Source organism: Channa argus, chromosome 3 (assembly GCF_033026475.1).
Source record: "Channa argus isolate prfri chromosome 3, Channa argus male v1.0, whole genome shotgun sequence".
Lineage (NCBI taxonomy): Eukaryota > Metazoa > Chordata > Actinopteri > Anabantiformes > Channidae > Channa > Channa argus.
In genome coordinates this window covers 27174749-27190057 of record NC_090199.1, presented here as the reverse complement: position 1 = coordinate 27190057, position 15309 = coordinate 27174749, and the positions used below count along the sequence as shown (strand labels likewise).

At 40.6% G+C, this 15309-nt stretch overlaps 1 protein-coding gene across 7 annotated transcripts in view; it reads right to left on the bottom strand.

The window, feature by feature from the left end:
• The window catches only part of sh3pxd2aa (SH3 and PX domains 2Aa), a 92892-nt gene that overhangs the window by 62383 nt on the left and 15200 nt on the right, over positions 1-15309 (bottom strand). For all 7 annotated transcript variants that reach the window (XM_067498591.1, XM_067498596.1, XM_067498593.1 and 4 more), the window contains 2 exons: positions 2915-2990; positions 690-766 (listed from right to left, as the gene is read on the bottom strand). In XM_067498591.1, the coding sequence (XP_067354692.1) occupies positions 690-766; positions 2915-2990 (153 nt within the window). The remainder of the gene's footprint in view (positions 1-689; positions 767-2914; positions 2991-15309) is intronic.

Sequence of the window (15309 nt, the reverse complement as noted above, 5' to 3'; positions counted from 1 at the left end):
CAATACTTCTAATTGTGTGCATGTTTATAGAGACAAACGTAAGAGGCACAATTCACCCTCTTCCTACTGCTAGTGAAGCTTTGTGCCAAAAGGAAGGAAGGAAGTGAGGAGGGCATGGCAGAGAGAAGGATCTGAATCTACGATAAATTAAATAAAGCTAATAAAAGGGAACAGGAAGTGATAAGGCCAGCCCTCCCTTGAAGTAGAGAATGACAGCCAATTGCTTTGAAGGTTTTCTTTTTCCTTTTTGAGAAGGGGGATGCTAATGTGGAGGAAAAATAAGGGGGTAATGACGTGGAAATAATGGGAGAGCTAAATATCTGTCTCGCATTGTGTGGGGACTGAGAAGTTTAAAGCACAACGCGGTTGCCCTGCTTCTCTCACTGAAAAATAAACGAAAAGATCACAACATTTTTCCATTAAGTCTTTCACAGCCTCAGAAACCTCAAGTGTCAAAGCACATTACAGGTTCCTCAGATGTCTCGGAATAGCACTAATATACAGCTCTTCTGTGTGGCCACTCTCTGAAAGCTGTTCCATGTCCACAAATGTGCCTAAGCATCGCATCCCCTGTTTAAAGCATGTGAAAGGAAAGTGCAGGCTGTGACCTCTGACCCCCTCACAGGCTGGGGGATATTTCCCAGAGTCAGACGGGGAGCTGGAGGAAGTTTACAGTAATGCTTCTTTACCCTGCAGTAGTCATCGATGAAACGTAACCGCTTCATGGCCACATCTCGTACATGACTCCTCCGGAACAGGATTTTGCCTAGAAGGGAGGACAAGGAACAAAATCAAACTAAAGGGAAAGAAGGGGAAACAAGTAAATATCTGAGACATTCATGCACTCGTCCTTAGACAAACATGTCATCTGATTTTGCATGTAATACTCTAGCTTGCCAGGAGATGTCACTAATGTCAATGATCCTTCACAGCCCAAACAATCTTTAGCACAAACTCAAGGCCCCAGCTGTCCCCATATGGATTCCATGACCTCTGCCTTAGACATGGCTTTAAATAACAAGGGATTTATACACACATTGTCCCTCAGTCCAATCATGGGAACCATTAAAGTCGCACCAGTACAGACCCCAGCCCCCCCAAAATATCTAAATGTAAGCACTTCATTCGAATTCAGTGGTCCTTCATCATGTACTTGAGAAGGTTTGGTTATGTGATATAACCATAAAAGACAATTGTTTGAAATGCTATTATACCTATAACACTTTAGTACCTGGCTTTCTCAACCAATAACAGAACAATATGCTTTGTAGTACCTTGCTTTGAGGATAAATATGTTCTTAACTTTTTTTTTTCAGTTCAGCTGACGGAGCCAACCAAAATGTTAAACGTTCTCTTAACACATGCGCTGGTTACATGCACTTTGCCTGAATAAAACACTGTTAAATTGGCAAAACTGTCTTTGAAGACACAGAGCGAGTTAGTTTAAAAGAATAAGCCAAAGAAGATAATGAATCTTGTTAGCCTTCAATGTCAGCTTTTTATACTTGACAGTCTTAAATACAAACCCATTTTGGTTTTATTGAGTTTTTGTACAGAGCCTTTCGTGGAAGCAAAAAAAAAGAAAAAAAAGAAAAAAAAAAGGCTGGAACAATCTGACTCCTTTAAGCAACTGAGTTTCTATATTTTGGAATGTAACCATTACATAATACTTGATTAATAAATGCCACTTAATGTATAGCACAGAAATAATTTTATTTTCTCCTTGGCATGTATGTGGTTTGAATGAATTTATCAGAATGTCATTTCAGGTTATGCTATTTTCTGTGTGTGTTTTTTTTTTTTTTTACTGGTTGTTCAATATGAAATATTATTTAAATGAATACATTCATTATTCAGTCATGATAACATGTCAAAGTATTCAGTTGCTTACAAAATCCCGATGTTATAAGGCGTTTTTTTTCTAACCTCTGTACAAAAAATTTGTAATTTACGAGTTAAAGTGATTGTTGATTCCTAAAATCCAACTCCAACCCCCCCTTTATCCACAATTGTAGTATACAGTATAATCATATATTACCACTCTTCATATGTGTGAAACTGGTAGAGCACAGGAGTTTTTCCTAAAAAAGCTATCTCAAACAAAAGCAGATAGTCAATATGTTTGAAAGTGGTGGCACATAGCTTCACACAAAGGATGTAGGTGGATGTTTGGTCGGCTTCCAAAAGTTGTGTGTGTGTGTGTGGGTAATCAACAGAGACTCCAGGATGAGGAGGCCTTGAGGGGAGATAGAGAGCATTTACAGTAGATGCTGGGACCATGTGTTGGCCACAGGGCATAAACAGAGTGTTTACTAAAATAAACTGTTGTAAACAGACATTAGCATTCTCCTCCCTAAGCACAAATTAATCACTAAAACCTGCATGACAAACATCCACTTTCACAAAAACTCATACACGGTCGCATCTGTGTGATTAGCAGAATCACTGTCTGCCTTTCTGCCCTGGACGCTGAACCGCCACAAACACCACCATCGATCACTGCCACACCGTACCGTAGGTCCCCGTGAGCCTGAATGTCATGGCAATGACTTTCAGCAGGAGAGCAGAGCATTTGTGATGCGACTCAAATCAATACTAGGACACATGCACACAGCATATCTATGGAATCAGATGGTAAAAAGCGAGTAATGCAACAACCACATTTTCAGGCAGAAATACAGTTTGCATGCAGTGAAATTAAAAAGATGCACCAGCCATGCACCGCTGAGATTTGAAAGTCACAGATAAAGCCTTGTCAGCAGTAACGCACACATGTATACACACACAGCTACACACACACACACACAGCAGGCATCAGTAAGCAGGTCTTATTGACGCTCTGCAAGTGCCTGCCATACATTATTGATATGGACGCCTGTTCAGATAACTGGAGCTCAAGAGCACAGGCTATTACCTGGGAGAAATGGAATGATCCTCTTCTTTGGGTCTTTCTGCCCTCCCTCAATTGGGAACTTGTCAAGTATCTGCATCTGTAGAAGGAAGATCAGGAGAAAAGAAATCTGTCTGAAGTCTATCGTTTTAGGAAATTCATCTTTCGACAAGCAAAATAAGAATAAGTATAAGTCTCATGTCGGACACAATGAGCTGGGCACAGACAGGTAGCCTGGCCTTGTTCCAGTCTTTATGCTATGCTACCTCGGCTAATTAAGCCTACAAGATAGTCTGGCTCTTTAATTAAAGACACAAACATCAGTGGCATTGAGCTCATATAATTCGAAACAAGAAGTAGTATTTTTTTTTCCTTGACACACAGAAATACAGAGAAAATGGCTTTTACTACCCCATTACATGCTACTCGATTTGTTCCAAGTATGTGCAACAAAGCGATTTACTGTCGTACCATGTTAACAATGTTAACAAGCAGCGTTTACAGAACTATAACACAGTAAGCGATGGTAAAACTGTTAATCCAGGTTAAATTGCTTGAAAAATACAACAGATGTCAAAATTACAAAACAATGACCACATTTGAAAATTATAGACATTGATAAGCAGGGTGCATACTCAGAAACTGCACTTTCGGTTGAAGGTTTTTTTTTTTTGTTTGTTTGCTTGTTTTTTTGGTTAAATGCTGTCGAGTATGCAGTTAACACATGGTCAAGAGATTTTCACTTTTTTTTTTTCTCTGACTTAAAAGTCATCATTAAATACCTTACTTATGATGCTTTTTCTGTGTCAGGTCACTACAAGAATAAAGCTTCTGTAGAAGAGCAAAGTCAAAATACAAAATGGATCTTTAGTGGTGGTGATGTTTAAGTCAACTGCGGTGGAGTTTGTTTCTAGCCCAACAAGAGCTTTTGGCATCTGACTAATGTATGTAAAACTTAAAAATCATATAAATTGGTGTTTATCTGTGAAGCTTGTCTTGCTGCGCAAGTATTAAGTTTCAAACGTCACGGTTTATTTTAAGAAATATTCCAAATACCAATGGAAAAATTCCATTGACTTTGTCGCCAAAAGAACCAGGGAAACTCTAACTTCTATGTTGGCCTATGTCATCACTGCATTGACACTGACATTACTGACATCACCAATAACATTTCAGAAAAAAGTGATTCATATTACACTATTAATTATTAATTGTAATGATCAAATAACATTTTCCCTTCACTGTGGATGTGAGTATCACACACATTTTGCAAGCATGCTTTTCGTCCCCATAGTAGCAGAGGGCTCATAGGAGCCTTACAAGCTCTGATTTAGCCATAAAGCATGGCGACACTAACATGGTGAGAGAAGAAGTGCTGACACTGGACCTGGAGGTGCTGGCAGTAGGAAAGAGATTGATGGAGGACGGAAAGAGAGAGAGAGAGAGGAATAGAGACAGAGAGACAAAGAAAGGTAACAGAAAGAGAGGAGGCACGGGGGAGACGGAGAGATGCAGAAGAGGTCAGGGGGTGTAGATGAGTGTGTCAGCCCATTGTGTTTACCCAGTTTCACCCTTCAAATAAATGATTCAACAGAAGGATTAGAGAGAAAATAACAAGAAGGCAGAGGAGGGATGCAGAGGGCTAGCAAATGTACTGTACAGCACTGCAGCAAACAGATTTCTACAATAATCAGAGATGGGGTGTGAAAGTGAAAAAGTGTGTGTTTGGGGGTGGGGGGGGGGGAGTCAAGAAAGGAATATAATTAAAGGAAAGAGGAGAGCATAGAAGAAACATCAGCTGTGTTTGGATTTGATGCCCAAAGGTTGGAAGAGACCCTGGGGAGTAAGTAAGCAAACAACAGACCTGTAGACGCACTCACACACACACACATGCAAATACTGTGCAGGCACTGAAATTCCCAATGGAACCTTCTGGCATTTCCATACCCAGATCCAGTTCCTTCCATAGATCTGTCACTGTGCATCCACCTTTTTGTTCATTTGTTGTTTGTTTTCTTCCCCGGCTCCACTTGGCTAAAGACTTAGAGCGTTGATGCTACAGTACATAGGCCAAGACCCCCCCCACCCCCCACAACAACACACACCCACACACACAAACATTTTTCTTAAGCTGCTGGGTTACTGCATCTATGCCATAACTACTACTGTTTTGACAGAAAAAAAAAACTTGCAGCAGGCCCAGCTGTTTGGACCCCCCCCCCCCCACCCATTCCATCTGCCTGAGCCCAAAACAAATAAAAAATAAAAATACTATCCTGCTGAATTTACAGCAGATTCACGAGAGACACAAAGGAATGGACAGATGATGGACTGTCAAACATTTAGGAGAGTAGCCGAATTTGCTGAAGGTTGAAAATATGACTATACCGTTTTTTTCTGCTTTCTCAACAAAAAGTGAATGATGAGGAGGAATGTGAGGTGAGGAAAAGGACCAGTGCTTACTGTGTGTGCTATGTGTGTGTGCGTGCCTGCGTGTGTGTGTGCTTGTGTGTTTGTGTGCGTGTGTTCAAGTATAAGAATCAGTTTGTTTCTCAAGAATTCAATACCAAGTCCTTCTCTTAAACTACTGTATCAGTCTGGCCTAAACTGGGCTATTTGGATCAAGGTCAGCTTATTACTCAAAACTGTCTCCGGGTAGTTCAAGTTCACCCTAAAATACACCCTTTCCCATTTCTGCTGACAGCTTCCTGGCAAGAGGACGCCTGTTCGCATCCCACCAGGAATTGTCGAGATCACATAGAGTGAAAATGGTGAGAACAGGTGGGATGGTGGGGATCTGGTGACAGCGCCTGTGACGGTGCTCGTTTACATGCATGTGCTGCACCCTGTAGAGTGAATAAGCAGCAGTTTGGTTTCATCCCACAGTCATGTCCAGTGTGACAAACCGACATTAGTGCAGGTGCACAGTATTCCGTTCTCTGAATTTCGAAAGAAAGAAAATAAATTAAAAAAAAAAAACATTTTAAAATGAGGAGAAAAAAACTCAAGCCAAACCATTGCTCCACTTCTCAGACTTCACTTCACTGTCTCCTTGGTAACCAGCACAGAGAGAGTGTGAAGAAGAGTTGTGAAGGGACGTGATTGGATGATGCTGTGCAGCTCTGGACCACTGGTGTAAATGTTGGGAGTCAGGTAAAAAAAGGATGAGGATGAGGTCTTTTTATCTCTTGTCAGAGCATGTACAGATTACAATGACGTAATATTTACGCTGGTGCCAGATTCATTTTCTACTAGTTTTCCTGCAAAGCTCTTACACATTATATCTTGAGGGAGATCAGGTTTTGTGGGAGGCTTTTGTTTGGAACAGTGCAAGCTAGTTCAAGCTGGACCACATTGGCCTAATCATAGAACACAGCCTTTAACTTCCCAACCACAGAAGTGGGGGGTCCTCAATAGATGAGGCCTGCATCCCCCCTTAAACAGCATTACATAACATTCAACTTAACTCTCACTACATAGTTCATGCCATTCCAAATGTCAGTCCACCTGAACAGATCCTAATACAGAGAGAACACTTGGCGCAGATACTTCTATTCGAGCTTCGATTCATTTGGACCTATAGCAGAGCAACATTTGCTACCAGACCTCATTCAATTGAGTATAATCTGGACCCTTCTCTTATCAATCAAGCAGACTTATGAAGGTCTACTTTTCTTTTCAATAATTTTCTGCTCATATCCAAGTAATGATCAACTAATCTTTTTTTTTTTCAATTACATTTTATGATAAGCAATAAACCTCTAAAGATTATTCAAAAAATAGTTAAAAACCTTTAGCATTGCTTGTTTTGCCCAATCAATAATCAATTCTAGTTGTTTCTAGTTTTCAGTTGATCAACAAATCAAATAGATCAACTGACAGCACAGCCACTTCCTAAAAAGCCTATCCACAAAGACAGACATGACTCTTGATACCACAGAGTAACTACTGTATGTGCAAGAGCCTCTCTCAATTAATGCCAGATCCAATTTAAGGGCAATGTTTCTCCGCTTAAAATATAACTTACAATATAATCCATAATGATCCCTTTCAGCTACAGTAACTTGAAACTAGTACATGAAGAGGAACAACTGACAGAGCCAGTGTCGAAGACAAGCAGCAGCACCTTCCTCGTATCATGCACATGTGCTAAGAATAGAGCCTCCGCATAAGGAGCTGTTAAAGTCACTTGGCATCAACTTGGGGGATGCCATGCTGTTATGGCGCAGGGAATATATGCCTCACTTCCTGTTCGTGGGCATGTGACTGCGAGGGATCACCCCAGCGCTTAGCAACAGTGAAGCAAAAAGGAATGGAAATAAATGCACACATGCATTGGAACCTCTGGAACAACCTCATGACCAGCATGACGAGGCAGCCGTGTGATCCTTGAGCCATTTCCGCAGCAACTGGCTGATAGTGAGTAAGAGGCCACGGACTCAGCATGTTTGTTCTCCCTACAGTGAAGCCATGACCTGATAAAGTCATCACCCTGTTGCCACTTGTGCCTGCAAACATACAGTTAATGATGAAGCCAGCACATACCCCCACTCCCTGATGTAAACACGTTGACTCCCTTTCAGTTACTGTTGAGGACTTTGAGATTCCCCATTCTCTCTCTGTAAGACATTTTTGTTATTACTGAAGAAGCCCAGCTTAGGAAGACAAAATATGCACAAGTCTTTGACACCAAAGTAAATTACAGAGATAGATTGAGTCCACCGATACAGCAAACTTTACTATCCCTATCAGCTCCAATCATTAGGACAGAATTATAGAAACTAATGGAGCACATGAATCAACTCTGAACATGCATTATAGCGCCTGGCAGTATCCAGTTTCAGAGAGACAGATGTCTGAGATGAGCTTGACCGGGGAGGGCTTTTTTTTTTTTTTTTTTTTTTTATTTCCAGCCACGATCACTCACAGTTGTGCCTCTAAATATAAACTGGCACCCTGGCACATAATCGGGACAAATCACTGTCTACGGTTGGCGCGTTACGTTTGCGCGGATATTCTAGTGTCCCGCATTCTTTTATGTGGTGGGAGTAGATTGTGTACAAATCTGAGGTCTGTTTCTGGAGATGTCAACACTGCGGGGTGTTACCTCCATTTGGCACGACAGGCTCCCCTTAGTTTCAACAACCCAGCAGGTGCAGCCATGTTGTAACTTTTGTCTGTCCACCTGCGCTCATTCTTCACTTCCTAATCTCAGGCTGCAGAGCCTGTTGTGGCCTTTGGAACAAGCCTCCAGGGGTGGGCTTTAACTGGGAAAGACCCTTAATGGAACAGGATCATATTTTCTCCAATGTCTGGGAATTCTAGCTGAATTTAAAACCTAGTGTGTACATATTCGTATGTATACATTAGTGTGAACCAGATGGGTTCAACACAAGCACCTCTTTTGGATGTTTTTGGAAAAAAGAGGCATTTCTTTCTCTTACTTAAGGCTTCATTAAAATGTGTGAAAAGGCCCATCACAATTCCCCAGAGATCAGGCAATGTCTTCTTATTGCTGCAATTCTTTTTCGTTATCCAAACCAACGCTTCTACACAAAAACGGATTATATTCACAATTATAAAAGCAACCAATTTGAAACCAAAAAAGGTTTGGAATTTGTATGTCACAGATGGCTCTCTGCTGTGAGGCTGAGGCAGGTCCTCTCCGCCATATTAATGTCGCAGGAAACCACGAAGTTATTTTCTACTTATCAGCTAATCTTCTCAGCACTACTCCTTTAAACAGGAATGTGTGGTGTGGCTCAGGAGGTAGAGCAGTCGTCTATGAATCCCAGGTTTGATTCTTAGCTTGTCCTTGTCACATGTGGAAGTGTCCTTGAGCAAGACACTGGACCCCAACTTGTCACTGGTGGTGCACAACAGCTCCCCCATCGGTGTGTGTGTGTGTGTGTGTGTGTGACTGGGAGTGCGAATTGAATGAGACGCAGTGCAAAGCACTTTGGGAACCATTCACCAACCATATACTGTATACCTGGCTTTAGTATTGGGATGAAAATGGCAGTAGAAGGTACTCACAAATGATCTTTTAGAGAAATTGCATCATTTGATTTCACCCCAAACCTCAACAACGAACAAATTAAAGACTTGTGAACCAGTTTGCCAATTGTGTCGACTGCATTATCTGTGCCAGAGCAAACCTTGCTTGCTGGGGAACCTTGGCAAGCAAAAGCAGTTTTCAAATCACTGGAACAATCCATATGTCTCTCTCTCTTTCCATCTCCCAACTTTAGCAGATGTAGAAGAGTTGAAGTTCAGACAACTGGGTGCTTTAAACAGAGTCATTAAAAATAGATTAATCTAAGAGATAAAACAGTGTAAGCGTAAGCTGTAAGAGGGAAGGAAAAAAACCTTGAAGACAATAGGTCCAGTGGGCAAACAGGAGAAGACCAGCAGGCATTTGCTGTTTACCTCATATACAGTAACTCATATGCTTTAGGCCAGGATTATTTATTTGTAGTTGAAAATAAATTGCTGTTTTAAAAGCATGACAAACGAGAATAGTGCCAGCCACCAATTTCATTTAAACAAAATGTAACAAATCATTTTTTTTTTTTTTTTATGAGCTTTATCTTCATTTGTGCCTAAAGTTTAACCTTCGTTCATATTTATTAGAGGCAATGTAAATGCTAATGCTCCAGTGGCATTTTCAGTCCATTTAGCGCCTCGGCAACAACAGCTTCGCTCTCCAGAGCAGCCGCAGCACCAATGTGAGGAAAAGAACAGCGACAGCTTACGGACGGACCGATTTAGTTTGGGTTAAGGAAGGAGGCCAGCCAATTTACAGTTGAGTACAGAGAAGAAGGGCTCTCTCACCTGTGCCAGGGTTCAGCACTAACTGAGTAACGTAGGGCCGGATTTAGCCATGGTGACATTCTCAAGAGTTTCCATGCTGACAGCTAGGACAAATCTTGGGCAGTGTGGCCAAACCACAGTCTCTCCCAGATGGGGTGAATCAGATGGCAATACTATTCCTGTGTGTGTGTGTGTGTGTGTCCAATGCCCTCACTTCTCAGGGCGCGGAATGAAAATGAGAAGTGAGGTGGTTTGGAATATATCCATGGGTTGAGAGAAGTAAAAAGAAAATAAATAAGCTTCTTTACCTTCATGTCAAGGTGTTAAATGAAAGGAAAGTAGAGCAAGGATGGGAGATATTTTATGGCTTAGCCATTAGCCAACAGTTTAGAATAGCTAGCAGCTAAATTTCTGTACCATAGTTTAAAAAAAAGGACAAATTTTGGAAACACTGACATTGCCTACAAAAATTGGAAGTTTCCCCTTTTTATTTTATTTTAACATTGAATCATTGTAAATTTAGTTTGGCCCTTTTGACAAAAAATCCTAAGAGACATAGTTTCATGTTGAAGTGAAAACTAATGTCATTTTTTTTTATTAACCAAGTTCTAGTCACTATTTAGTAGTTGCACCTTTGGAATTTTTTCCAGCCTTGCACCTATCTGGAAAGTTCTCAATCATTTTCTAACATCAGGACAATCCAATTTGTCAGTCCTCTGTTCATTCATCTTTACCAAAAACTAAGTTTTGGTTTCGTCAGACCAAAGAAACTTCTCCCATGTGCTTTGTGACAAACACTAGCCAAGATCCAATGTGAGCTTTTTTCTACATTTACAGTAACGTTTGGTTACAGTCAGGCACCACAGTTACTTCCTTATTGTCATCATGTGACTGGTTGCAATAAAAACATTAGAAGCTGATTCATATTAAACCCAAATTCTGGTTTCCTGTGTGAAAGTTCCTGTGTTTCGCAAACCATCCGCTACCCCACCCTGCATGCTGACAAACTGGGGAACCTAAATATTAAGTGATGTTCTAACGTTCACTAAAGCTATTACATTTCTCATAATAAGAGCATAAAAAGATCTGTAAAGTTGTGTTTTGAAATGTCATACTACATTACAGACCTCATCTTACACCATATGAGTTGTGACCACGGTGCTGACACATGTTCAACAAGCATTAGCAACTTCTCATTTTAGCCAACACAAATCCTTTTTGTTGTCAGTGTCAAACAGCAGCTGAGATCAGCTCTTGCTGACTTTAATTCCATAACATGACTTACTGATGACAGGCCAATGGAAACTGTTGTCTTATGTATGTGCTCTCTGCAAATTTAGTTTGTGCCAAAGTCAGTGCTAGGTGTAAATCCATATTAAGAAACTTTTTATTTGAAATTTTACGTTGCTATTTGTAAAATATACTTATTTTCACTTTTTATACTAAGCATCTTTTATATAAAAATTGGATTGACAAACTAAAAAAAATGTAGTACTGGATTCAGATTGGATAAATAACTGGTCCCTTATATATTTTTTCTTTTTGTCCTTTATGGACATTAGTGCCCCTAAAAATAAATGTAAGCATATAGACAAGAAATTGGGTTTGTGAATAAATTACATAGAGTTCTTCTTATATCTAGCCTATTAATTGTGTTAAATCATAGATTTAACTTTGAAATGTACTTTATTTATGGGGAACATGCCCCCAAATCCACTACAGGGACCAAGTTCACATAATCAAAACAGCATCACATAACAATGCACTCAATTAATTTACATTTTGTATTTTCAATACATTTCAATACACTGTATTATAGCAGCTGTCCAAAATGCCACATTCACATCCTTTTTTTTTTTTTTTTTTTTTAAATCTGTCGACACTAAAACAAAAGCAGAAAAAAGCCAACAATCTTCATATCTGAGCTTTGTCCTGGGCTATTTTTGTAGAGATAATAACTTGGGGTGACTGTAATTGAATGGTTTGTAGTGCATTTTTAGTCTTTCTTTAATTGAACAAAGTGAAATTTATAGAGTTCATCCTTTCAGAAGCTTTAAGTTATAAAGGTTTTAATATGAAGGTCTTTTATTTCCTCTAAAACTTTACTCAATGTCTATGCTATAAAATGTAATCTGACTGAGATAGCGAGGCAAAGCGAGGGAAATTTGGATCATCATATAATAGAAAGACTGCCTGGTTAATCAGGAGAAACACGAGTTATGCATCACACATACTCCCACGCACAAACACACACTAACACATGCACACACTATAGGCACATTAACAAATAATATCCAAACCAAATAAAAAAAACAAACAAACCCAATGATCCCCGCCCCGTCCTACCCCACCCATAGCCTATAGCTCTGTTCACGAATGCACTTAACCTCACTTGGTTGTGGTAGGTAGCCAAGGAAAACTAGCTTGGAAGAGACAATATGGGGCTGTGATAAGGGGTGAGGTCGTGAGGGGGGTGGCAGGGGAAAGTCAGGGACAGAAGGATTTCTGAAGAGAGAGACAGAGACAGATGGATGAGAGGAGAAAGATATGCGAGCAATGCTCTTGAGTGAGAAACTGCAGGAATGAGATATGAATTAAGTGTGTGTGACAATGGGGAAGATGTGATGAGTCAGGTGTGTGGACCGAGGCAAAGACAACTAGGGAAAAGACTAATGAAGACAGCAGAACAAAAGAGGATCGACACCTGTGTTTTACTTTGCATTCTAGCAAATACGTTCATCCCTTATCTCTGTGTGCTTTTCTCTTTGTCTGCCTGGTGGCTTAGAAAAGCTGTGTCCCACATGTCCTGTCCAGCCTGCTGTTTACCCAGTCACTAATCATTAACCTACTGGGAGAGAAGAGAGGCAGGGCACTGGCCAACGATACTGTAGATAAGGATAAGCTGTCTGTGGATTTCAGTCCTGGAATCTGCAACAGTAATGTGCCTTTAGGGAAGTTTGTTTTACCCTGTTTGGAAGGAGAAATAGCTGTTTCAAACATGAGGGAAACACTAGTATGGTCAAACAGGTTAATAAACAAAAAGAAGTACTCAATATATTAGAGATCATTTATATTAATGATAATATGACATCTTTTAAATTTGCATTCTTTTCTAGTGAGAGATAAAAATGTCAGTAGGGCAAATAAAGTATTGCACCTTTTCATTGGCTTGTTCCTACACTTCTAAGAATAACCAGTAACTGTGCGATTACAATTCATGCTCATTGCTTTTTATCATTTCACTCATAATCTGTCCATCAGTCATTCAGCAGTGCAAGCTGCAGCTATATCTGGAAATTGAAAAAACTCAATCGTGCCCTCTCAATACATGGTACACAGTAGAAATCTAAAGAAATTCTGTGTGATTTTTATCAAATTGTGAACAAAGGCAGCAGAGGTTTAGCTAGAAAGGTATTGGGAAAAAAAAAAAAACATCGAGTAGCTTCTCTGTTTAAGGCTCAGTGTGAAGAAGAGCTGCCAAAGATATCTAGCAGCACTTGAAAGTTTTCATTGACTCTCCTCCCCATCTTATTCGGAGGAAGAAGGCCGTGAGTTAAACAGAGGTCTGACCAACCGAGCACAGAGAAAAGCTGGAGACAGAGAAAACGAGACAGAGATGGATAGAGAGCAATACTTGAAAGTCTGTCAGCTGCCACATACATCTCCAGATAACAGCAGCAGTGTAAACAAAGAAAGAAAAAAGGGAAAAAAGGAAAGGTATACTGCATCTGTTCAGCTGCACTTGTATGTACTAAAATATCGTAATCAAAATCTGCAAAATCCAGAAGGGCTCAGCAGGGAGTCAACTGTAAAAGGGAAGAAACATGGATGCAAGGGCAATGTACTTACATGGGAGACTCATGGGAAGGGGGTGCTCACAAGAACAAACTAATATTGCAAAAATTGTCCTTTAGGCTTCGCTCATAGTGAAGCAAACTCCATCTAAGGTGCCCCCACAATAGAGCAAGTGTGACAAAGTGCCCTCTAAGTTGCCCCATGTTTTCTGGAGCAAATTCAATACAGTTCCCTGTAAGGTGTCCCCACATTAGGGTAAATGCAATTGAAGTCCCATCTGGTGCCCCCCACACTTAGGCAAACATCTCAAAGTCATGTAGCCTTGTTAAAGGTGCCCTTTTAACCTTTTTGCCCTATTGGCTGACACAGCTTGAGTACACCACTTTTTTTTTTGCTGGTTTAAAAACTGAATCCTAGGCTATTCACTTTACAAATGCAGATTCCCATGCGATTCAGTGCAATTTAGTACGTGACAGGGAGTGTAGACTAGGCAGCATTTACCACAGCCGGAGGCTAAAGCCAGTGCAGAAGTATCTTATAACATGTAACATGCCGCTGACGGCTGCTAGATGAATGACTAACTTGACTTAAGTTCCGCAATAGGTTACTAGTGGTAACTGTGCATCTTACTGCTCTACTATTAAAATTTGAAGGATTCTAAAAGGCTTTTATTTCTGCCATGTGGGCGTTGATTGACAGTGTGATTGATAGCTGCTCCCTGGTCTTGCAGTGAGTCATGGATGTGTTGATGCATTAAAACATGGCACCCATTCATTCCTATGAAAGTTGCTCATTGATTTCAGTCATAAAAATTATCCGGATGGTCCTCACACTGCTGCATGTTTTGGGCTCATAAAGCATACCGAAATATGTATTCAGCATTTTATGGCCTTTTGTAACTCTGCTCTATGGGGGAAAAAAATGCTTTTTTAGGCCAGTGTGTATCATGTGATTAACATGGAATTTGAAGTACAGAGAATGTGAAGTGTGAATAAAAGTCTCCCACAAATTACTGTACTGTCTCATTCGTCTTTAATTTAGCCCAATCTCCCGATTCCTTCAGAACAGCTTTGGAACAGACTGCATCCTTTTTACTCCCTGCTTAAAGTCCGGCAAAAACCCAGCCTGGATCCATCCTGTCAAGTGCCCAATTGTAACTCCAATGAACAGGTCCTGTGTTTGGCATGTAGGTGTCCTTCCTCTGCTTCCCTGCAGGGAGCCTCTCCTTTCTTTCCCGTGCACACCCCCATAAATAAAATACAAAAGCCCGTTATTCTTAACCTCAAACAATGAGCTCCCTCATTGAGTTGAGTTACAGTATATGTCCACAGAACACCTCAAGGACAAACAGGCTGAGCTAGTGGCTCTGGCTATTCAACAATTTATTCTGGAGGATGGCATCCTGATAATGCCTTGTGGTCTAGACATATGTTTCCATCGTATGGACCACTTAGAGGTTGGAGATTCGCAATCCAGTGTCCTTCTTTTTAAGCGCTTTGACCAAAGCCGCTGTATAATTTTCCAAACTGAAACCAGTTGCTGTTTGCCAGAAGTCTGCTGCTAGCATTCCTGAAGCTAGATCTGAGAGGACTGAATAATGTCTGAGCAACCCAAGCTTATTTTGTTCACTGGTGCTTTGGAGGTACACTAACCACAACAAAGAAGGATGATAGAGAGATGTAGCATTCAAAGTCTCCATAAACGAAATCTTCAGCGGCTGTAGAGAGGCTCACACAGGGACAGATTTGGAAACAGAAAAGAGAAGGTTTGTGTGCGTGCATGTGTCCAGAATACAAAGCAAAGGCCCCTCA